This window comes from Neodiprion virginianus, chromosome 3 (genome assembly GCF_021901495.1).
Source record: "Neodiprion virginianus isolate iyNeoVirg1 chromosome 3, iyNeoVirg1.1, whole genome shotgun sequence".
Taxonomy (NCBI): domain Eukaryota; kingdom Metazoa; phylum Arthropoda; class Insecta; order Hymenoptera; family Diprionidae; genus Neodiprion; species Neodiprion virginianus.
In genome coordinates, this window is record NC_060879.1 from 17,890,911 (window position 1) to 17,914,121 (window position 23,211).

Here is a 23,211-nt window from a genome sequence, read left to right on the forward strand (position 1 = left end):
AACTACTGAAAACGAGAAAATTTGTTTGAGTGACTTTTTAGAAAATGAAATAGTCTGTCGGAAAAAATGAGCCGTCATATGGTAGAATCAAATAATTCTGCTAGAATTTGAACCATTTTGAGAGATTTTAAACGTGGCATTGATATATTTGAGTTTTTGATTGTGATTAAAAAATTTCCTATTTTCGATCTCTTAAAGAGATCCTTGTAACTCACAAATATGATAATAATCTGATAAATAATTGATGCACAACTATCTTGAAAGAAAGTTAATAAAATCAATCGATTTCAGTTAACCTCTTTAGAGGATTCACAGATAATCTGACATGTGACAAATCACTTATGAACCACTTTTTTTAGTCTTCCAAAATCTTATATTCTGCCGCATAATAACAAGCATGTTTTCAATCGTTATATATGATACCAAACAAGAAAGTCATTCACCACTGAACGATCTTACTAGCAGATTCTCTTCGTCGAATTAAATTCACAATCAGTCCAACAGAATAATCTGCGGACAATCACGTTGATACATTGAAATAAAAATCGTTATTCTCTCTACTGTACACTACGTTTATTATCTTGAACTCCCTCTCTGATGAGCAAGTTCACTTTATCATTTCTGAAAACGTGAATAATTATTTGTTCGTAATGGCGTTACCGAAGTGTGGCGTGGTATTATTCCAGTACTTTTAGCGGTGATCGGAGGTATAACGTAGCCGGGAGAAACCAGTTTTCTGTGATTGAGCGATGCTAATTGAGCTCAAAACATGCAAACGCGTATACATCTAAAACGCGGATGATTTCATGGGTAACTAACCGAGCTGAGCAAGCAACTAGCCGGTACTATATAGCCGATAGCTACATTTGTAACGATATTCAATACAACCGATTTTCGCAAACGGCACTAAATTTGTTTACTCAAAATTTGTTCGCGGAACTCTTACATCATCGGTTAAATGTGAAATTAAAATATTTTCATACAGTTGGAAGTGCGGAATTTGATATCCTGCATGTGATATCATGCGGTGTTGCTTGACAATTGGGAATTAACGGGGAAAGGACTCCCCAACTCTCGAACAACCATGTCCGATGCACCATTGCTACCAAATTTCACACAACAATCCTGCATCATCTGACAAAATTTGACATTGATGAAATAAACTGGGAAGATTTCGCGTGGCGAACTCAATCGGCTTAAGCAGCTCGTTGAACAGGGAAGATATTTTTCTGCACGATTATTGAAATAGTCGTCAACGCAGTCGGTCAGTGTGGGTGCGTTTTAGAATCGACTTAATCATTAATTCTTATTCCCAGGAATAGGATCATAAAATGAAAACAAAAGAGCCAGCAGTGCATTTTCAAAGGCTGGTCTGAAAATTTACCTTGTTTTTAAGTATTCCAATATAAACTGGTAAGCGCGACACTGGCTGATAAACTGGTCACTAACTATATCAAATAAACTCCGGAGTGAAAACTATAATCGTCGTCGTGTCTAGTCACTATTAACTGAGGTCGAAATTGTCACAACAGGCGGTGAGAAGTTGTCACAAATGATATTGACGTTCACGAAGAACAACATTTTCGAATAATTGAACTCGCTTCAAGAATCGTCGAATCGTCGAACCGGCGTTGCCGAACCGAATCGATCTTCTGGTTCCACCTGCACTAGGACCGTTTAACCCCTGCATCGGTGCCGATTCACCATGACAGATGACATCGTGTTATCTCCCGTTCGCACTGTTCAATTAAGCTGGTTAAAAATGGTCTAGAATCGAAAATGGTTACACTGAAGAGTCAACTTCACAACATCGATACTCCGGCACTGTGACAATTTAAAGCACTTGTAGGTTTAGAGGAACTTGATTCCGTTTCGCAACTATGAATACAATCGGTTGTTCACTGTTTGTGCGGGGACCACCACTCTCTTGTACTGACACTCCGGGTACCAGCGTTATTCGCAATCGAAGTCGAACCAACCGCCTTCTCACGTTTCCTCGCCGAGAGCCGAAGAACTAATAAAACCTCGAACGCGGTCTGGAACCGCTGCTGCGTAGGCCGCGCGCGTTCTTCCACCACTTCGATTCTGTCCTATCCTCCTACCCGGTGCTGCAGACAAACTATCCGAGAGACACGGACCTCTCGGCAGGTAGGAGAAGGAGAGAGGCCGCGGAGGCAATGCGAGGCGAGGCTAACCGAGGCAGAACTCCGCAGTCTTTAGCGTGGCTTCGTCCTCACTCGGTCAAGGTCCTGCACCGAAAAGGCTCGCCCATCGGCTCCATCTGCGACGGTCCATGGACAGCGCTATACTTGGCCACGGGTCCAAGATCATCCGATTTCACGATCTTTCACTCCGTATGTACCTGCACACGTGGTACCAGCGAGAGGACCACCTCCTACGCTCCGGAAACACCTACAAGTCAGCTTTTTGCACGCGTCACCGGTGTTTCGAAAAATCGCACTTTCGCGCTGCAAGCGCCAGATCCATTTTTGGATGTCCGAATCGACTGTCACGACTACAACAACCAACGTTTCGACCTTTGGTCTGAACGTGAATCTGACCGCTCTTTAGTCCCGGAATCAGGAAGTCCTCGTGCATTTATAACATACCGTGGCAACATGTTGGTCTGGCCAACAGCAGAGCTCAGATGTTCTCTGTGTCTTGATGTCCTTGAAATAGTGAGTTTCTCAATGACGCGACTCGCGAAAAATACATACATACGTCACATTTCCTAGTATTTGCCACAAATTTGGAAAGCATGTCTTAACGATGAGTTGAGTCAACACATTGTCGGGTATGAGAACCTTTAAATCCTGCAAACGATTTCTTGGAAAAACTTATTATTTCGTTCCACCATTTAATACCTTGAAGATTTTGACTGTAGCCTTATTTGACTGTTGCGACTTCATTTTTAATACTTCTGTGAACCAGGAGTAACGGGTCTAGTTTAAAGGGGTACTGTAGTCGATTTCGACGTGTTCGTATATATCTCTAAATATCCAAGTCCACATATCGCAAACGTGAAAAAGGACTTGACAGCCACATTCTATGCGCAGTTCTGAACAAAAACATTTTAACGCATTTTCCTTTGACGCAGAAATAAAGAAATGGCATGCATTTCACACTAAAAAAAATGGTATGTTTCGTTGGTTGGAGCTTGTGCAGTGAAATGCTAGGAAAACTCTCGTACCATGTACTTACGTTTGACCGGAAGAACAGTATTATTTTGAATCAGATAAACCGTCAGGGAAATCCGTGATGCTCTGAATTCATTGCTCGATCTGTAGTATCTTGACTTTAAATTCAGACTTGCGTTTTGGGGTGATACTGGATTCTTTTGCAATGAATTTAAATTTCGTTAAAATGGAACTGACAAAGCCGAAAAGTGGTCCATGATTTACGTCGTAAGCACTTTACTTACTGGACTTTGGAAAAAACGAAGCTCGGACGAACATCTTGCTGTATATAATGAATAAGGAAAAAATAAAAGACGTATAGATATTGTTTTAATTATGATTTAGTGAATCTGGGGTGATGTGTAAATTTGCGATCGGGATTTCCTCTCCCTTTTCATAGGATTACCTATAACCGGTAGAGGTACCACCACTTTCTAAGAGCAAGGCCGGCGTTATTACATTACATAACATTCTCACCTGGAACAGAATGGTTCAAGGATTGTAAATTTGAGTGCAGCGCACGATTATACTCAAAGAATCGCCTCCTTTCGAATAATTTTTTTTATGCAAATATATAAGACTCGCAGCCACTACTTTGATATTCACATATGATTAAAATCTCGTTTCAAGGCGAGGCATTTCTCGAAAGTATCAACGCTCTTTTTGTTCAATTTCGATCCTTTATTTTTATTCTTTTAATTCAATTTAACGTTGACTTTTTTTTTAGTTTCTTTATTCTGAAGCGCAGACCAGCGTGGAGTTAGGACAGCACAACTTTTGCAGGACCTGTTTAACACGGACGTGTGTACTTGTATGCATGGTCTAATTTCATTATCCATGACTTTAAATACTGCGTAGCTCGATCTTAGCACAGAAACAAATGTAGCGCTTAAGAGGTTCTTTATCTTCTTTCTTCTTTGTTTTTTTTTTTTTTTTTTTGTCCCGCACATTAGCCGTGCGAATTCCTAGGCATCACGTCACCGGCATTGAGTCTAGCACAGACATACAGGAAAAAAAGGAGAGGGGGATCGGGAGTATGACAAGGACCAAGTAACACGATCGCTGTCAGAGAAATTTCTTTACAGACGCGTTCATCTTCAAAACTAATTGCTGCGTTTTCTTCACTGATGCGGCGCTTTGCCAGACCGCTCGACTGGAAACTCCGGTGGTCATTGGTCCCTTACAGCTCACCTTTGCACAAACCGGATAGTACGCCGTTGTATGTATATAATGCATTCGCAAACAGGCGACATGCCTCTCGGAGACGTCTGACACGCGACACGTGACATTCGTTTTCGAGTTTGGACACACAGACCACACCATGTCGCAATGAGCACGGGACTTGGACCTTGACTCTGGACACTTGACAGTTCCACCTTATATTTCTCGTAATATATTATATTGGCATGCACGGTGTTACAGGGGTCACTGTAACAAGCTGCGAACCTTTGGAACATGCAACCTTCAACCGTGCGCGACCATCTCTCAATGTACAACAACGAATGACCTGTACACGAGTAGGAAACCTACATGTCCTCGCGAGAGGACATTTTAACACAATTAAAACGTCAAAAAAATTTTTAGAATAAGAAACACGTCGAGTCCTTATTATTTCACCCGAACATGACAAGTTACGAGTTACTAATGTCACGCTAAATAGCAATGAACGCTTAAACCTTCTACGTTGAACGGAGTTAGGAAGTGTAATAACGTCATGTCGTCAAAGTCACTCCAGATTTTTTATACCGCACCTGGTTAGCATTGAAGCGTTACTGACGTTTTCGGTTCCACATTTATACAGCGACGAATCAATTATGCCGAGTGAACATACATTTTTGTTTGGACCGAATTATGTTTTAACCGAAAATTGACTGTGCTGATAATTATACATTCTCTTTAACGTGCTCACAGTTTAATCAGGATTGAATTATTCTGTTTCTCCTTGAACATTTGTAGCTTTACTTTCAATATGCTATCGGAATATCTAAACATGCAACAAAGTGTATCGCTACTGAAATATCAAAACATTCAATGACTTGATCGAATTCTCAGTTACTAACAATAAGTCCAATAGTGATTGTTCGAGATTATTCACCTCTCATCCATTCTTCCTGCACTTTTTTATTTCTTCCCTATATTTGCCACGCCCATGATATAGAATTTCACGGCTAGTTTGACGCGATATAAGAAGAATCCAATTCAAAAACTACACCCGACAGATATTAAGCACCATAAGTCTTTCGTATTTACCAATTAATCGCCGTGTACAACAGATTTACCAGTAGAGGCATTATATGTTTTTTTCTTGCCTGATATTCGGAGTTCATTTCAGTAGATTGATAAAAGCGATTTAACACATTGGATTATACTTTTCATACAAGTATACACTTGTTGGCTGTTTAATTGAAGAAGCAATTACAGCTTTAATGATGCTGGTGATCTCCCTGACATACGTGTGAACACGCTCTGCTCATTCCAAATTCAAACTTCACCATTAATCCCCATGTCACGTTAGAAAGAATCAATGAAAAAAATTCGAAAAAAAATCCCAGGAAACATCGTGTCCAGTATCCTCCCTGCCAGTTGTTGACTAACGTAAAATTCCGATTCACTTTTTTTATCCTGAAAAAGGTCCGTCTTTTTAATTGCACCACAGGGGGCAGATCATTTGGACTCCCCACCTACGACGGCCAACACAGTATTATATATCTGTATTCAGCGATACATTATCGTTCTCCAAGCCGAGACCTGGGCCCCATGAGGCAGTTTGAATTATGCGAAACACAACGATCGGATATCATTCATCGCCCTATCATCAATCAAGAATTGCTCCCCAATTGTCTCTGGTGTTTTCCCCTTTCTCTCATCGCTCGTGATCTTGACACGCCTCGCATGGCACTCCCTTCAGATGCCAGAGCCTCATCTGGACGAAGCGGTCCACAATACCAAATGCCACTCCAAGAGTTCCACTGCGTCATTCCAAGTGCAGTGAAAAGTCCCTGTAATCTTTGTCCGGAAAAGATATTCGTTACCGAGTCATCGTATCTCTTGAGGTTCTCGAAAGTCTTTCAATGGTCACAGACTATCAAAGTCCATCTGCAGCGGTAACGTTAAAATCGTGTCGAAGCATCGTCGTAGCTGGTAACAGTTACTGTGACGTCAGCTTTCTCCGTGGTAAATCAAGATATGTAGGAGGTAGGTGCCTGTAACCCCAAGGTATACGTACGATCAGCGGGCAAAGCGTTTGGTTACAATTCACGATTTAGTTCCCAGTGACCGTATGATACCGGGGGAGTCAGAAGCGCACACCTACCTACCTACTTACGGCTCTTATGCCAGAGTGCGATAGAATCCTGACTTGTGGGTGACTTATGGAAATCGTGAGTTCGCGTACAGTCACCGTTATCCGTGCACCGTACCACCGGAGAGCGGTGACTTATGGCTCTTAGAACGCCTCGGGCAAGGTGAGTCCCAGAATCGAACGCTCAACGACCCGAGATTAATTCATATTTTGCAATCCCTATTTTCTTTTATCCCTTACCTTCGGATCAAATTCTTTATCCTCCCATACACCTTTTAAGAATCCCACGCGAGGAATCATTCTTGGCAATGTTTCATGCCTCTTTTACTGCAGGTTCATCCCACGTTATCTTGCAGTTTACACTACCTTCGATCGTGCTTCAAGAGATGAACGGAGCCAGAGTGCTCCATTCGACGATTTTTGTCACCGGTCCACGATCATGTTTCGAACCGGTTAGCAACAGTAAACAGCGAAATACGTACTACATTCGACTGACGTCATTACTCGCATAGCTGGATCCTGTGGTGAGCAGCAGACACTCGCAGGGCTGCTGTTCAAAAGGAGGACACACTGGGATTACCGCGAGTAAATGTGTCAGTTTGTGACTTCTGCCGCGTGCTCTCATGAAACTTGACCATTTTATTACTGCAATTCTCGAAAATTCTTTAAACACAATATCTTATTCGAACAGCGCCAGAACCAATTGCATCACTTGACCACTGTTTGACTTATTCAGCATATGAATGAATACAGTGTTCCACTTTATCTTTTACCCTGAGATCTTGCTTAGACTTTAATAACAAGAGCAGAACTAGTGCCCAGTAGACATTCGCGGTACTTAACAGCTTTAGCTCGTATCATGTGCTGGAAATGATCCACCAGAAACGAGAAGTTTCTTTGAGCGTTTTTCAGTTCGTTTTTGACATATATTCAAAATTAATATTCAATTTGGTTCATTGATATCATAGGTTCGAACAAAATTGGGTCATGAAAACAAAACCGTTGAGCCCAAAAAAGGGTTTTCTTCAGGTGCTGAAACATATTTCATTGCAAAGTTTTGAAGACTGACTTTGAAATTTTAAGTTTTCCTCTGGTTTCATTTATCAATTATGTACACCGGTATGCAAGCAAATTTTAAATACATTCAAGGTTCGTTGACATCTGCAGGAAAACGTGCTGCAGCATCCGTGAAAACGTTACGTCCATGTGACTATATATAATATTCACCTTTGTCGTGCACCAAAGAAGAACAGTAAAGAATCTACTGACAAGAAGAATTGTTCGTACCGACCAGAATGAAACTTTGAGTCAAACGACGTCATCGTTGGTCGTTGATCACAGATTGGTAGCGAAATTTGGCTACCCGGTGTTTACCCAGTGACGCGAAATCTCGAGTGCTCTGTTCCAAGATTCCGCGCCGGCGTCCAGACTCTGATAAAAACGAACAAATTAAAATTGGTTATAGACGCAGCTATACAGCTGGTGGTCGAGAGAAGGACCTTGGAAAGTTACCTACATTACTGGCGAGACAAGCGAGGTGCCCTGCACCACCACGCCGGAATACACAATACAAGATACTCTCCGGGCGTTATGAAGGGCTCTGTGTAGTTATTAGAGGTTATGACGGCGGTAATATCTCACTCAGCACGACTCCACGGTAATGTTACAGCCGACATACACACTCCCTGGCAAATCTAGCGTCATGTTCCGTACTCTCAACGCCGGGAACTCGAGCGAGCCGGTAATCTACCTCAGTCTGTAATTTGGCATACCAAGATGTTAATAGACGGCACTCTTCCCCTCCACCTCCCCCCCTCCCCCTTCCACCATCTACCTCCCTTACGCGGGTCGTGCATGTACAAGGCACACGCGAATCCGCGGCGCACTTTTCCAAACGGTGCACGCCTCCCCATCAAACAGGGTGCATAGGTAGCCCCGTGATCACCGTCAGCGTCGCGCCGAGACGACTGACGCTTGTCCCTCTCTTTCCCCCCCCCCCCCCCCCCCCCCCAACTACACTACACGGCTGTGTTCTCCGCTTGTAATTTCAACCCGGCGTTTACCCTCAAGCTTAAACGTTTCAAACTTCTTGCTTGTTTGCCAGGTTGATAATTGTTATTTCATCATGGTATGGGAATGTCTATCAAGATATTGCTGCGAGGATGGAATGGTAGCTTGGTGGTAATTTGATCGTAATCGCTCGCTTGGCATCGTTATTATACTGTCGAATATTGAATGGAGTCTCTCAGAAATTCACTGCTCCGAAATATATTGCTATTTCCCATGCAACGGTATTTGAATAAAGTTAGATGTAATCGACTGAAATGAGTTTAGGAAAAAATCGGGGGAGACACCAAACGAAAAAAGTTAACGTTTCATAAGGGATTACGGAAGAATGCGAAATGATTAGTGGAAGCATTTCATAGTGAGACGCAGAATGGAAAGCAGAAAAATACAGGTTATTTTCACTGCGAAAATCTTGGCTGAAAATGTACGTGAACAACTTGACGACTCCTTGACAAATTCTCTTAGGGGTATCGGCAGAATGATCCAGTCATGATTCAGAGAAAAAATTAGTACCAGAGATCGCTCTTGCAATTAGTAACAGCCGTGGCTTTATGTAGTATCAGCAATTATTACAAGGTACTGTTATTGCGGAGCAGGCAAGAAAACATTCGATCACGCTAGCATACGTACGCTTTAAGCCGGGTTCAGTCTTGAATAAAGCGACAGTAACGATCCCTATGGTTCAAGCTTCGTTAGCGATCGTTGGGCACAGTCTGAACCCACCATAAGAGTAATGGGAACATAGTCGCGTATGCAATATATTTATCGCGGATGTTGAAGCCGTTGAAAAAATGCGCGCCCAAGTGTAACCGCAACTCCCGAAAGAGGAGGTGCAAATTAATTAACAGCTTGGAGCATCAATCAAAACGTGCGCCGTGGCAATTTCGTCAAATTAAAATACGCCAAGGGGCAATTGGATACTCAAGTGTGTGGCGTCGCCCGAAGATCCCGGACACGCGACTCGGACTCGTGTTATTTAAATCTGGTGTGTAGATTTCTATCTGGGATACGTTGTTTGACGCGGTGTCCGGGTACATCTGTGTTCCGATGTGTCTACCTGCTCTTCGGCCTGCAGCACCGCTGCAACAGCAGTCGAACTTGTCTAGGCTATTGCGCAAAGTGTTTTGACCTCATATGAACGTCTCCCACACAATCGCTGAAGTGAGTCATATAAGTGTACAACCGGTATTCATTTGAGGAATGTACGAGTAGTCCTTGACGGACTTTTATCAAGTGCACTGCGCGCCCTGGGTTCCGGTCCCGAGCAGCCGGTCCGAAATCGTTTGCAATTCATTGTACGTATTTTTATAACGTAGGATTAAGAGAGTTCAACGCAGTGGATGGTCGGTCCGGTGGATGAGGAATGAAACTCCCGTTTTTCAATCGAAGTCCACTGTGACTAATAATTTAAATCGACCTCGTGACCCTTGGACTATCATTTCGGCGATTATAGGTGTTCCTGCGGACCAGCTATTCCGTCGTTGTAATGATAGACCGATGGTTAATTGAAAACACCTAGCACAAGTTCGTTCTGCGTACAATGTTTTGTGGCGATATAATAATTGCGCGCGGGTTATAAGTATATACGGAATGATATAATGCGTGTAACTGTTCCCCTTGCCCCTAATTCTCGAATACGATCAAAGGATAAGGGGGACGGGAGCAAGCGCAATCGTTGGAATATTAACGTCGCTGTAACGATTTTGTAAGCGCTTCAAACTGTGCGGCAGACAATACTACAGGATCTTCAGATCAGCATGAAAATAAGTAAATAACTTGAATCAGTTATTTTCGTCTTATTCTGGTTCCGAAAAAGGATAAACTTTTGAATTGTATCATTCAATTACTATGTAAATTAGTATAAATTTGCACTAGCAGATTTGGATAGTCTTCATTACAGTATTTTCTGATAACCATACCAGGACACGTTGCAGTGGTTTTAAGTTATTGTTTATTATTGTTTTTTAAGTTACTGTTTTTATTGTGAAAATGATAAATATCCAAAGCAAAACGTAACGGATGATGAATACAGATCAATTTTATCAGCATGCAGTTCCCTTTTCTCAGGAATACGGGCAGAAAAAACTAAGCAACTTGTCTTCAGAAAAAATAACATGCAAGGTACGATTTACATGAAAGTATTGCATTGTGTACACTAAATCTAATCATATAATAAATTAAAACAATCGCCTCTTCACCCTATTCATGACGTCGAAACAGAATCATTCTTTTTCGGAGTTCTATTGACAGTAGAAAAAACGCGACTACAAACCTTGTTCACTTTCATATTCACTTGCAAACGACATTAAATGACTGTCGATGATTATTCTTCGGTTAAGATCAATACATAGAGAAATTTTGCAACTAGCTACAACCAGTTTGACCTTGGTCACACTTGACTTGCAGTAAATGTCATTTGGAATATCTTCTTCGTCCTCGGAGTCAACTCGGGAGCCGTACTCGTCTCGGGCTGTTCAAATGCATGAGAAGAGTTTAGACGCCACAAGTTGTAGGTAGGCAGTTTTCAGCACAAAGGTCTTCTCTTACGATGTAGGATCCTCCTTTCTCTCAGCTTCACGTCACGACCTCCTATGCCGACCTGATACCCACCTTCCTTTTTATCCCCGACACACTCACGGTTCCTTCACTTGTCTCGAGTATGCTAATCGCCACCGGTAGTATATCTACCCGGGTGAAACCTTCACGGTTTGACAGAGTCAGTTTGAGCCGTTACCTAAATCTTCGTTATGTAAACGCAGTGAATATTCAGCATATTGCTCACGGCTTGGACCAGTTTCACGATAACGGTTTAATAATGGCTTCTGAATTTATCACGTATTACCCATAATAATGTATAGCATTTTTACTACTCTCCTGACTATCGATATACTTGACTTGTTGTTTGAATCCTGTAACCAACATCAATCGATGTAGCACGTCTCACCACTACTGCATTATGAACTTTCCTAGTGGATTTGTTTTCCTTCGTTCTCCAGTACACGAGGTATTTCAAAGTGGTAGATGCGTGAGTTGAGACGTCAATGTGAATTACCAAAACCGTTCCTCACTGATTTCAAAGCACTGTAGCGAACAAAAAGGCTTGCAGAAACACTGAAACGTGTTCTTCACAGCGTCGAGAAAACTTGGTAATTACAGAATATATGCGTAACAAGAGATAGACGCGTTATTCTAGCCACGGATGTATGGTTATTTAGATAACAACTACTTCTTCGAGATTGCGGTTGTGTAGGTATATGTACACTACTCAGATATATTGTTAAGAGCTTTCCAGTCGACTCGACGATGGCGAAAGTATTTCATCGGGTAGCTACTGCTCAACTCACAACTCGAACCACGGTGCGTAAGAATACAATAAAAAATATTCGAATCGCATTAATCACGGTGCCGTAAAATAATAGACGCGGTGCCTCGTGTTCTACACGGATTTGCAACGTGTCTGTACAACGTGGTTTCGATGCGTGGAAGCGACATGGATTATACTACGAGCAAAACTGATGTGCGTTGCCTAATACGTGCTTCGATCCGTGCGTTACTAATATGTATGTGGGCCGTTCCATGTCAACCCAACTTGCCTTCGACCCTAACAACCTTCGATTTCTTCTTTCAAATGTATAGTGTATCGTTGGGAACGTTTTCTAACGTAGCATGTGAAAAATTTCAGATTCTAGCCATCCGTGTCCTATTTGGCAGCTTGGAATGCTGTTCCATTTCACAATTTCGTGGCCAATACTGGCACAAACTGGAATGGAATTGATCTAACCTCACCAGAAGTATTCCATACTCTCGCAGAGGACTTTGTTGTACGTTCACTGTCTTCGAAATATAGTATTCGTTGCCTCTGGAACAGACACCATTAAAAGTAAATGACGAGGGACGTCAATTGAATCGGAGCTTTTTACGGTCTGTTGCCCGGTACTTAACACGACTCGAATTCATGCACTGGCCAGCCGGGCGTACGTCTTGCACCTAGACTCCTGGGCCGATGCCGAGCGGCGGCTCATTTTTCGACGCCATGGTTCTTATTAGCGTCTTCCTGATTTTTTCAACTCTGCCTGAAAGAAGAATAAAAAGAAAAAATGCCGCAGAACCACGATGCTCCGTTAATAGAAGAGGTTAATCTTCCACCTTCCTTCTACAAGATAACGTAGGTTTCATCGACCCCAATAAGAAATATTATTTACAATACATTTTATTTCACACCAAGCCACGCATGTATATTAGTATCGTTACGTAAAACGGACACCACGCAAGGCTTCGTTGAATTTGATTAACTACAAATATACGAAGGAATTAACTACATTGCTTGACAAACGAGCATTGGCGGACATAGACGGCAACGAAGTAACAGCTGGACTAAGCGTCCTAATTTATTCCACATTCAGTAAGCTTGCGTAATTATTTCACTTTATATGCAAACGTAGGCCTAACAAATTTTTTCATCATTCTGAATCATTACTGCATGCTGTCGTTTGGGGTGATTTTCGCCGATTGCGGGTAAATTCCTGGTTGTACCACTTGCTTCATCTCGTAAAGAATACATCGTTCGTCGCAGTAATGGAAAAATGGCGCTATCAACAAATTCCTGCCTAACTTTTTGCAATTGAAACTATCATGGTCATGGAATCGCTCTACATCGCGATGCCCGAAAACCTTCCCATGATCGTCTGTGGCGGAAATGAATGCATTGGGTGGGATAGTTTCGGTTGACACACTGTGATTTGATCATCAGAATTGTGTCTGAAAGTAACTCGAGATCACTTATTTACTCGTACCTTTTCATTCTATTTCCTATTCACTGGTCTAGCTTGCCGCATAAGCTCTAATCCTAAGCCAACTGGTAGCAGCCAATTCCGCAGACACTATGAACCTGAATTTAATCTACGCCTCTTAAGAACAGCAGTGATGCAACGACATCAAAGGCCCCAGCTCTGGTACATCTAATGGCCCTAATCCAGCCTAACCTCATCTAATCGATCCCTGCGTAACTCAACCTTGCTGAGAAAATAACAATTGCTCATTATTTCGAAGGTCTTTTAGCCTTTATACCAGCTGCTCCTCTTCCGGCAAGAATCATGTGGACACCTAATACGCAGCTTATTCAAGATTAACCCGATGTCTATTTTAACTGTTTGAAAGTTAACTTCAGGTAGCCTACACTTGAGGTATGACATCTATTGACGATAAACGAGATTTATCCAATTAGGGGTTGAATGTTGAAATAGCGTTTCCGATTTAATTCCTAGAGAATCGACAATGACGCCAAGATCGGAATACTGTTCGAAGATACCACTTTAGTATATTCATCGCATCTAATACGACATAGAAAATTGACGATGTAACACCGTGTTGGTCCATTAATAACAAAAAGTCGAAGGACAAAACCATTCGTTGATCTGTCTCAAACGATATACCTTCTTGTACTTGAACGGCAAATTTCATGTAGTACAAGGTACTCGATACTCTCCTGTCTCTGGACTGGGAAAAACAAAGGGATCGAGGTACAGAGCGAGACTTGAGACGTCAGGACAAAATAACTCCGTGTCACCATCCAAATAAGAGTGAACATGGCTTGTTAGTCGCAAGGCTGCGCGCCGTGGTAATCCTGTTATTCTCAGTTAAGAGCGGAGGCTGCAACCGGCGGAATAAGAAATAAAAATAATCCAGCACCCAACAAGAGATATAGATATTCGACCAGATTCAATTTAGACTTCAGAATGTGTCGTTGGGTACGTCAGGCCAGAGCACCGTAATAAGCTTTCTGGGAAAATCGTTCTTGCAACAAATGCAAGTATACATTCTGGTTGTACATACAGACAACGCAGACTAGGCTATAGACAACTCGCCTCCAGGACCGGTTTCAATTTCAATCGACTTTGCAAAAGCACTACCTCCGCGGTGCACGATATATACATGCACACATACATGCACATGTGCATAGATACATGTATATAAGCGGCAAGGAATCGAGAAGAATCACTGGTGGAAGTGCCTAACGACCCGATATTATCGGCTCGGCACTAAAAGTTTTCCTTCAACGGCGGAGCGTGTCCAGTAGGAAGGCCGGCAGTCGCTCACCTGGGCGACCAACCAGGACAGCCGTCACTCTTTTGACTCGGTTACTGCCGTGATTAAATGATTTTACTTTACTGTCACCGCTTGGGAATAGCGAACGAGCCCGCGAACAGCCCTCCACCTTACGTAATGCCGATTAATTGCCGTCTAACTAAGAAGGTAGGGCAAGAAGAACCGATCGCTACACTTCTATACTACGCAGTACGCTTGTCACCGACCATTTGTCCCGCTTGATCAAGTACTCTTGACTTGCGAAGTTAGACTGGACCAGAAACACCACGAGCACACTTATCGTCGAGAGACGATATCAATACTTATCCTGAAAAAGTTTATGATTATTTGTATAGGAATTCCGGATTTACCGACACATTGAAATTCTTAGGCATTCGTCATTCACCGTAATAACGTAATAGTTATGAAACTTCATTCACAATTAGGTCTCTCGGCCCGAATTAAGGTATTCTTCACTGTTACGACAAGATAAGAAGATATTATCTTTGAAAACTTGTTACCGATCTATCTACGATAAAAATTGGACCGTTTGGGGAACCGTTAATATTCCTACAAGTTTGACGGCTTAGGTTATTGCTGGAATGGATACGGCTCAGTGACGATCAACCACACGTAAAAAATGAAAGCAAAATTACTAACTGCATCAGTCGACGCTTTTAGCATCGTTCCGTTTCTTATGTCATTTGTGAATCTGAGAGCATCACGTGTAGAACTTAGTCACTAGAGATTATATGTGATGATGGTTGTGGATGATCTTAGATACAGTAAAACTTCATTTATCCGAGGTAATGTGGGAAGGACATAGGTATCTCGCATAGGTGAAAACTCGGATGACACGGAAGAAATAAAAAATTCGAGAATTTGTATCATTTTTTATGTATTTGAAATGGTAGGATGAAATTTAATCAAAAAAGTATATAAAAGTGAAAATCTAACGAACGTAGATTAATCTTTGGGCTACAAACAATTGTTACTACATATAAGCAACAAAGTAGCAATCGTAAAATACTTCGCGCATACAGCATAGACATAGCGGCTCCATCCGTTTTATCCGAGTTTTTCCGTTTTATGCGAGGACACAGCTCGATTAATGCGGAGTGCTCGGATAAGTCCGTAGCCTCGAATAACGCGGAGACTCGGTTGATCGAAGGCCGGATGAATGAGGTTTTACTATGTATTATAATGTTATGAGCAACTTTTTCCTGGAAGATATATGATACATTCGAATATAATCGACGGCTTGATCCACAACAATTGGAAATATCTGTTCTCAAATACTAAGATGTTATACGTGGATTGAGTCATCTCGGATACCGAATCAAAATGGTAATGGATCCACTAAAGCGCGAATATCTCCATGATGTTCACAGATCGAGTCTCGACGTCGCAAGACAATCGTGTTGAGTGAGAACGACCTGCGAATGCTTACCTGGAACTAGAAAGAAAAATAAGACAACGGATGAGTTAACTGATTGCTCAAGGAAAATAAAGAGAGAGCTAAATATGCCAATGGATAATGAAATAGGCACGATATACCGGAAGAAGGAATTGCCCGATGGAAAGGACGCGGATCTTTGCCAAGAATGAGGAGGAGGTCGGGCGTCCTGCTCGAAGAAGAGGTACAGAAGCCTGGCAAACTCGAGGTAGCTGTCGGGGAAGCGTAGCATAGTTGCACGCACATTCCAAGTTCACAGCCTTGACTTCTTGGCGCAAGGAACGGAGAGGCTGGACGGAGGAGCCGCGACGAGCGAAGGGCCTCCACGGCGATTGCGCTGGCAATTATACGCGGAGCCGTCCAGGACGAACGACTAGATTCGAGATCAGATAATCCCATCTGTCGGGATAAACGATCCTCGAGCGATCCGGCGGCAATCGCATGAGCGAGAAGGAGCCAAGAATGCCTCAAGCTTCGACTTCGGCTTCAGGGAGAGCATAGCTGCCGTATTCTTATGTATCTGCAACGGGGGCAAAAGCACATCATGCGAGGCTACAGGTGATGCCTCGCCTCGATTATGATAGAAATACTTCTGACGTTTAACCGGTAGCGAAGAATTACCCGATAATCATCATTTTACTGGTATGCAAGTATCTAAAATCCCCGTTAATTCCGACGAAAGGTTTCAATAGGCAAATCATTGCTTGATATCTCCTCGTCAGTCCTCAGCGAGTCCATCAATAGACCGCAATGGAACAAATTATACAATAAATCTTTATCATCATACGCAACGGATCATGGTAACATTTCATTTCCATTTGTAAATTGTAGGTTATAAATCATCGTTAGACTGCTCAGACTTTCAACGTGGAGCATATACTTTCACATTCGGCTTACTGATGAATGTACCCATTGAGATTGTGGTTCAGATGTCTTTTGACATGTATAATGGTATTGTAAAATCAAAAATAAAATTGCGAGAGAGTGAAAAGTTACCGTCAGTCTCTGATTCGTTTCTAATTCTTTCTGATCGCTTTATCCTTAAATGATGTAACAACATCCCGCTCAGCTGGAAGCCCGAAAAATAACGATTACTCGAAAAAAATTAAACAACCTACACTTCAGGCATCGAGATCGAAGCTTGAACGACAAATTTGCCAGCAAGGGCTTCTGCGTTGGGTCTTCGCCAGAAAATATAACTCGAATCGTTCTTATATCAGATGCGTAAGTACAGTCGGCAATGAAATGGCGAAAAAGGATATTGGACAAAAGTCATGGGTGTCTGATTCACGAAACAAAATGTTCAGAAGGGTCGCCTCGGCAGACGTGACGTGCGATTAAAACTGAAAATATACGCCGATGGGACTCGGGGTGCCGCCCACGTCTCGAGGTTGGCAGCAATGTCATCCCAATGTTAATCGAGGCGCGATGGCACCGACGCCCACGTCCGACAGGGGCGCCAGGAAGGGGGTTCGTATTTGTCAGCCAATCAACGATCGTTAGCGTAATCTGCACTGAGTCGACAAAAAAAAAAAGAAAAGAAGAATACATACAAAACAAAAAAACCAATGTTACAGCAACACCACATGTCAAAATCGAACCACTTTATAACACCAGCTGATGACAAGCCATCTCGCAGAAGTCGTAAACATAGCCAGTGTGAGCATAAAAATCATAGATTTAGGTAAACGTTGGTCGGTCAAAGAGATCGCAAGAGTTATGCGATTACATGAATTTCGAAGTACCTTGACTCACTTAAAAATGACGATAAAAATTCCATTCACGTTTGGCGCCTAGAGATCTTAGCCCATTTCTAGGTACAGTCAAGGGGCAGAGGTTAGGGGAGTAGGAAATTTCAATTATTCTCAAGGACGTTGAGACTAATGGATTTGAAACAGGTTGTAATTCAGGACGAGTAAGCGCATGGATTCGTACATAGATAAATGTACAATATACGCGAGTGCTGAAAACAGCGGCATAACCGTACAATTTATAGCACCAAACACAGCTACGAATATGCAAGTACACGTACGAGTTTCCCGCGCGTGTAGGTAACAAAGTCACGGTTCATCAGTGAGACCCTGGGAGATGAACGACGGATGCATGTGGACCAGAGTCGTAGGTACTGTTCAATTGACGGCGCGAGCTTGAGGCTGCAGAAGGCGAACGGAATATCCTGGCCCTTGGATATGTGTCTGGAGCAAATTAAAAAAAGTGAATAAAAAATGAGGATTGAATCACGGTCCGGTCGGTCAGCCTTCCGCCCGCCTGCCTTATTGAGGCAGTCGCTTTGCGACCTCCTCGCTCGCCGTTCGTTCCTCGTTCTTCCCTTCGTTGGTTCGTTCGTTCTTTCAGCCGCTGTTCACTCGTCGAGTCGAGTCAGGAGTATAAATAGCACGGCGGAACGGAGACACCGGTGCACAGCGTGGTCCGCATCTGTATGTATATCCGAAGCTGTATCTGCTCTAGCTGTATCAGACACCTACTTGTCGCTCTGTGACCGGTATGGTCATCGAGGAGTCGCCGCGTCCGCGAGTTTCTCATATGTACATACTAATATCACCTCGTGTCCGTCAACCATGCAGAGCATAATGCCGGCGTCGAAAGGACAATTGAATGCGTCCGCGCGACGGCTGCACACGCCTGCATACGCCTGCAGGTCTTCAAGGCGTTCCCCATTATTCTCAAGATGATGAACCAAGATCTGAGGTGAGTGGCGTTTCAATTCAGTAGTGGAGGTAGACTAAGTCAAACCGGAGTGAATCAATTTTGGGTCCAATATTGGCACGATCACGCGGCTTCATCATCTTTTTCGGAACGGATTCATCACGATGTCAAACACATGCGGGGTCTTTCAAGGATATATGAGTTCATGGACAAGCTTCCGTGATTAGCCTTCGTATAGAATAAATTTTGCTGAATCGAGACCACTGATGAGCAGCATTTCAAGTCAGTGATACGAATAACCAACGAAACGAAACGGAACTGACTTGAGACCTAACCAATATCGTGGTGAATTCATTAGGTAATCCTTCTCTCTTCTAGTTCTCACCATCAGGGGCGAAGTCGAAGTTGCACTTTAGTTTTTCTATACCTACAGGGGTCACAGGAAGTGGAGAATCGACAGGCCAAATTCACAAACTGTCCAGTGGCAGGCGAGAGTGGGAAAACGCAGGTGGTCCAGAGGCGATGGTCATATCGCAGGATTGGAGTTTCAATCGCGTGCGGTCAAGGAACGCTTAAAAATATTTTCGGCCCGTTGGGTACTGCAGTGGTAAAAAGATTTTACGAGTCCATAAAAAGTCACTGCATGGCTTAAAGACCTGACGCCATGCACTGTCGAACAACGGGTACACAAAACGAGGAGCGGAGCCCGGAGTAAACACGCAAAGTAGTGTCAAATGGGGCTATACCTGTAAGATACAAGTGATTTTAAAGAGCACCAGAATGCGCTTCAGGATTTTGGACTCTTAATTTGGTTCGATGATAAAAATCCAGCGCTGGAGCCGCGTGGGCATCTTTTTACCGAGACAGTAACGGGCGGTGATTCCCGCGGGAAGTCCGGTCGCCTGCATCCTCTCCCGAAGAAGTAGTCATGCGAAATTGCGGGAAGGATGGAGGGGTGAGTACGGCGTGTGTGCCACAAGGACAAAAAACCATCGGTGGTATCGTGTCCTTGCTAAGTTCTCGCCTCGATTCCTAGTAAGGCTGGTGAAGGATGACTGTGAGACGTTGAATGACCAGAAAATCCTTCGGGGCTGCCCACGTCTCGAAGCTCCCTATCTCACCTTCATATCGGATGACTGCATATAAAGTTTCAAGTGATGGTAAAGAACGTGCTTTACGCAACTTTGCATTTAGACGCAAAATTTCATATGGTGCCTCGAGGTTTGCACACTTTATCACAACGCTGACGATCTTGTGATGACCAAGAACTTGACAATGTTTGTTTTCCTATTTAAGTTAAAGAAAAAGATTTTTTTAAATACAGTGGGCGTTCAATTTTATCAGTGATGGTACACATAAGACCTCAAAATACGCCATACTTTTGAGGGCTAGTCGATGAATAAGCGTTTAAACATACTTTGGCTCACCAATTTTCATAAATTTCCGACGCATAGGAATCAAGTATTCAGGTCATAGATCATCGTATTTCTCCTGACACTGAGAGTGGCATTACTACTCTATGCTGCTTCTTTCTTTTGAGCTCTGCACGTTAGTCTTGATTTGACGAGTTTGCCAACATGTTCCAACCGTCTTGCTCCTGGTAACTGTTCCATAAAAAACTAATCTTGATATCAGAACGTTGATCAAAATATATGGATCTACTGGGCATGTAAGTTTAAATGCTGCATCTACAAAGATCGCCTGTTAATTGACATTTGCGATCTCACGTATCTGGTCTTACGTACAACATGTTTAAAAGCTTCGTAAAGTATAAGTACCGCACCATCGGTGAAACAACGATTTATCACGATAGTTGACAATGGGTTTACGGACAGTGCAGCCACAGCTAGTTCAATTATTGCCTGCGTATGGTGGCCTTTTATAATTCAAAAAAGCTTTCGCACATGATTTGCAAATCCCTTCGGATGAAGAACGCTCACTTATCTTCATTGTTGTCTACTATAGTAGACTGTTGAAGAAATATCCACTTATTTGTTGAAATTCCAGCAGCTGCGATCCTGTCTTTGAAAAATTTTCCGTAACTTTTGTTCTCATTCGTCATGGCAGCCTTATGTAAACGCGATTTCAGAGTGTCAAATTTCTTGAGCTAATATTTTTAAATTCCCAAACAACTCACAATCAGATCCAGGTCTTTCTTCTTTTGTTTGATATTCGTGGTTTCACGATGAGAACTTTAAGTGTATTTTTCAGCCGCAAAAGCTCTCTGACCTTTCAAGATCACGCGTACCTTGCACCTGGATCTTTTGTCTGGGCACAGAAGCAATCGTCGAAGCTACGGCTTCGTGCGTCTACATGGTGCAGCCTTGACCGAGGATCGACTACCGCCGTCTATTTGCGTGGTAGCGAGACTCGCCTGTCGCGATTTGAAACGAATTAATGACTCGTATAAATTTATTCGTACAGCTAGAGGAGTTGGCTGGAGTCCGATGATGTCAGAGTCTCGTGACTGGCCACGAGCTGCTCCTCAGAATTTCAACGACATGAGTGCCAGCCGATATGTGAAGATGTTATCTATCCGCCGCGAGTCTTTCTCGATTTATAGCAGCGAGAATCATGCCTTTACACTACGTTTAATGAAAAACTTAGCGCCACCTTGAGCTGAAAAGTATTTAGATTCCGCCGCCATCTACAAATAACAGCGCGCTGTGTACATCGTTAAACTGGAATTCAATCGCAATGGAATATGGCTCATCGAGTGACTTTCGTTTTTCCCATTTCACCCTCGTCCTTTCGCCTATACGGCACGTTTGTACAGCGTATTCATTTTTCAAACCATCGTGAAGGCAAATACTAATCGTAAGCATACCGCCTTGCCGGCTAGCTCGGCATTAATTCTGAAATATGTACTTCTTCGTCGAAGGCGGATAATTGCGCACACGCTCTTGGTAAGTAGATATTTCAGCTGTCTCTGCCCTCCTGCTTGCATGTTTGCAAGGCATCTACCGCTGCCGTTCTCGACGTGTTTTATAAATACATACTCGATTAATGGCAAAACTACGTAAATGATAATTAACAAGCCTAGTCACCGCGGATGAACCGTTTCCTAGCAACACGCGGATGCCTCTCCCGGGACAGTCGTGTGAGTATTAAACCAACATCGCCTCCGGCCCATACCCCTGGTACGATAAAACAATATTTGTTGATTCCGCATGCTTGATGGATGATAATACGTGATAATAAGCTTAGCCACTGGCCACGCCATTAGTCAAAAAACTTTCTTCACCTCAAGTTTTCGCTCCCGCACTGATATGAGGTCGGCATCGACGTGACGAGAATGGACTGACGTGATTCAGTCCTGTTCAGGATAATCTAGAGCGTATAGCTAATAATAAGACATCGTCGACAGCGTCCGTTTTGCTTACAGCAGATCATTTGTCAATTATTTTAAAGTTCCAAAGGTCGTCGTAGTTGAAATGAATCATCTTAATCATGGATCATCACTGCTTATACTGCCGGTATGTCGATCTGAAAATGATCGAATTGACTCGAGAACTTGCTGTGGTAAACCAGTTTATGCAATCAGATTCCTATGCGAAGGATCACTAATATTTCATGACTGGAAAAAAAACCAAATTTTCCGGGCCAGTTTATTTACAATACACGAATATGTTTAAAACTTGTATGTATCGATGAACATCTTGCCACGTGATTGCTTTTTTCGCACCATGTTTTCAGCTCTAACTTTTGAATTTATTAGAACGTAAATCGCAATCCGGTGGACATAAGCAGCATTTGTCTAGAAGGGTCTTCCGGAAGTCACAGTCCGATTACATCCACGAAATTATATCAGCTGAACGAAGATCCTCGCGGGACTTGGCGAAACTGTCTCGCAAACAATTATAACGTCCTGGGCAAAAGTAATGGTAATAACAATTTTGAAGAAAGACACGGTAGGTATCAACAAAATTGCAGCAAAGTTTGTCGACGGCTGGGCTGCGGTTAAGCAGCAGCAGCTTACCAAAGTGGAACCCGTCACGGGCCCCGGCAACCATCCCGGCCGGGCCATCCTTGGCAAGTCTTCATCCGTGACCTCACGGTTTTGGTGTCCGACTGTCATGATGCAGCCACTATAATGTACCAGCGTACTTAACTTTCCCGTTACAAAACTCGCGCCATGCTATGGAATACCCAAATTAGGTATGTGCAGTTGTGCACACATCTATGGTTCGAATTTTCATATGTTGTAGAATTTTTATTCGTAGTAGATCGTTCCTAAATCGAATCCATATCCCCAGCCAGTCTCAGATCTGTGATCAATGCTACTAATCCACCAATTACACCCGTTTAAGAAACATAATGCCAACTATTCGTTAGATTTTACCGTACAACATTTTGCAGATGAATTTGACGTGTTTGAATCGGGGCCAATTCAATCAGACCATTCTCAAATATTGCTGGCAAATATCGAGATTATCCAAAAACCACACAACCCATACAAT

At 42.8% G+C, this 23,211-nt stretch overlaps 2 protein-coding genes across 3 annotated transcripts in view; one reads left to right on the forward strand and one right to left on the reverse strand.

The window, feature by feature from the left end:
* The window catches only part of LOC124301389 (uncharacterized), a 131,384-nt gene extending 129,314 nt beyond the window's left edge, over positions 1-2,070 (reverse strand). For both annotated transcript variants that reach the window (XM_046756349.1, XM_046756348.1), the window contains exon 1: positions 1,385-2,070. The gene's annotated coding sequence lies outside the window, so the exon portion shown is untranslated. The remainder of the gene's footprint in view (positions 1-1,384) is intronic.
* A 107-nt stretch (positions 2,071-2,177) lies between these two features.
* Positions 2,178-4,421, forward strand: LOC124299597 (uncharacterized). The gene is made up of 2 exons (XM_046752865.1): positions 2,178-2,678; positions 3,904-4,421. The coding sequence occupies exons 1-2, from the start codon at positions 2,178-2,180 to the stop codon at positions 4,000-4,002; spliced, it is 600 nt and encodes a 199-aa protein (XP_046608821.1). The 3' UTR covers positions 4,003-4,421.
* Positions 4,422-23,211: the final 18,790 nt, after the last annotated feature.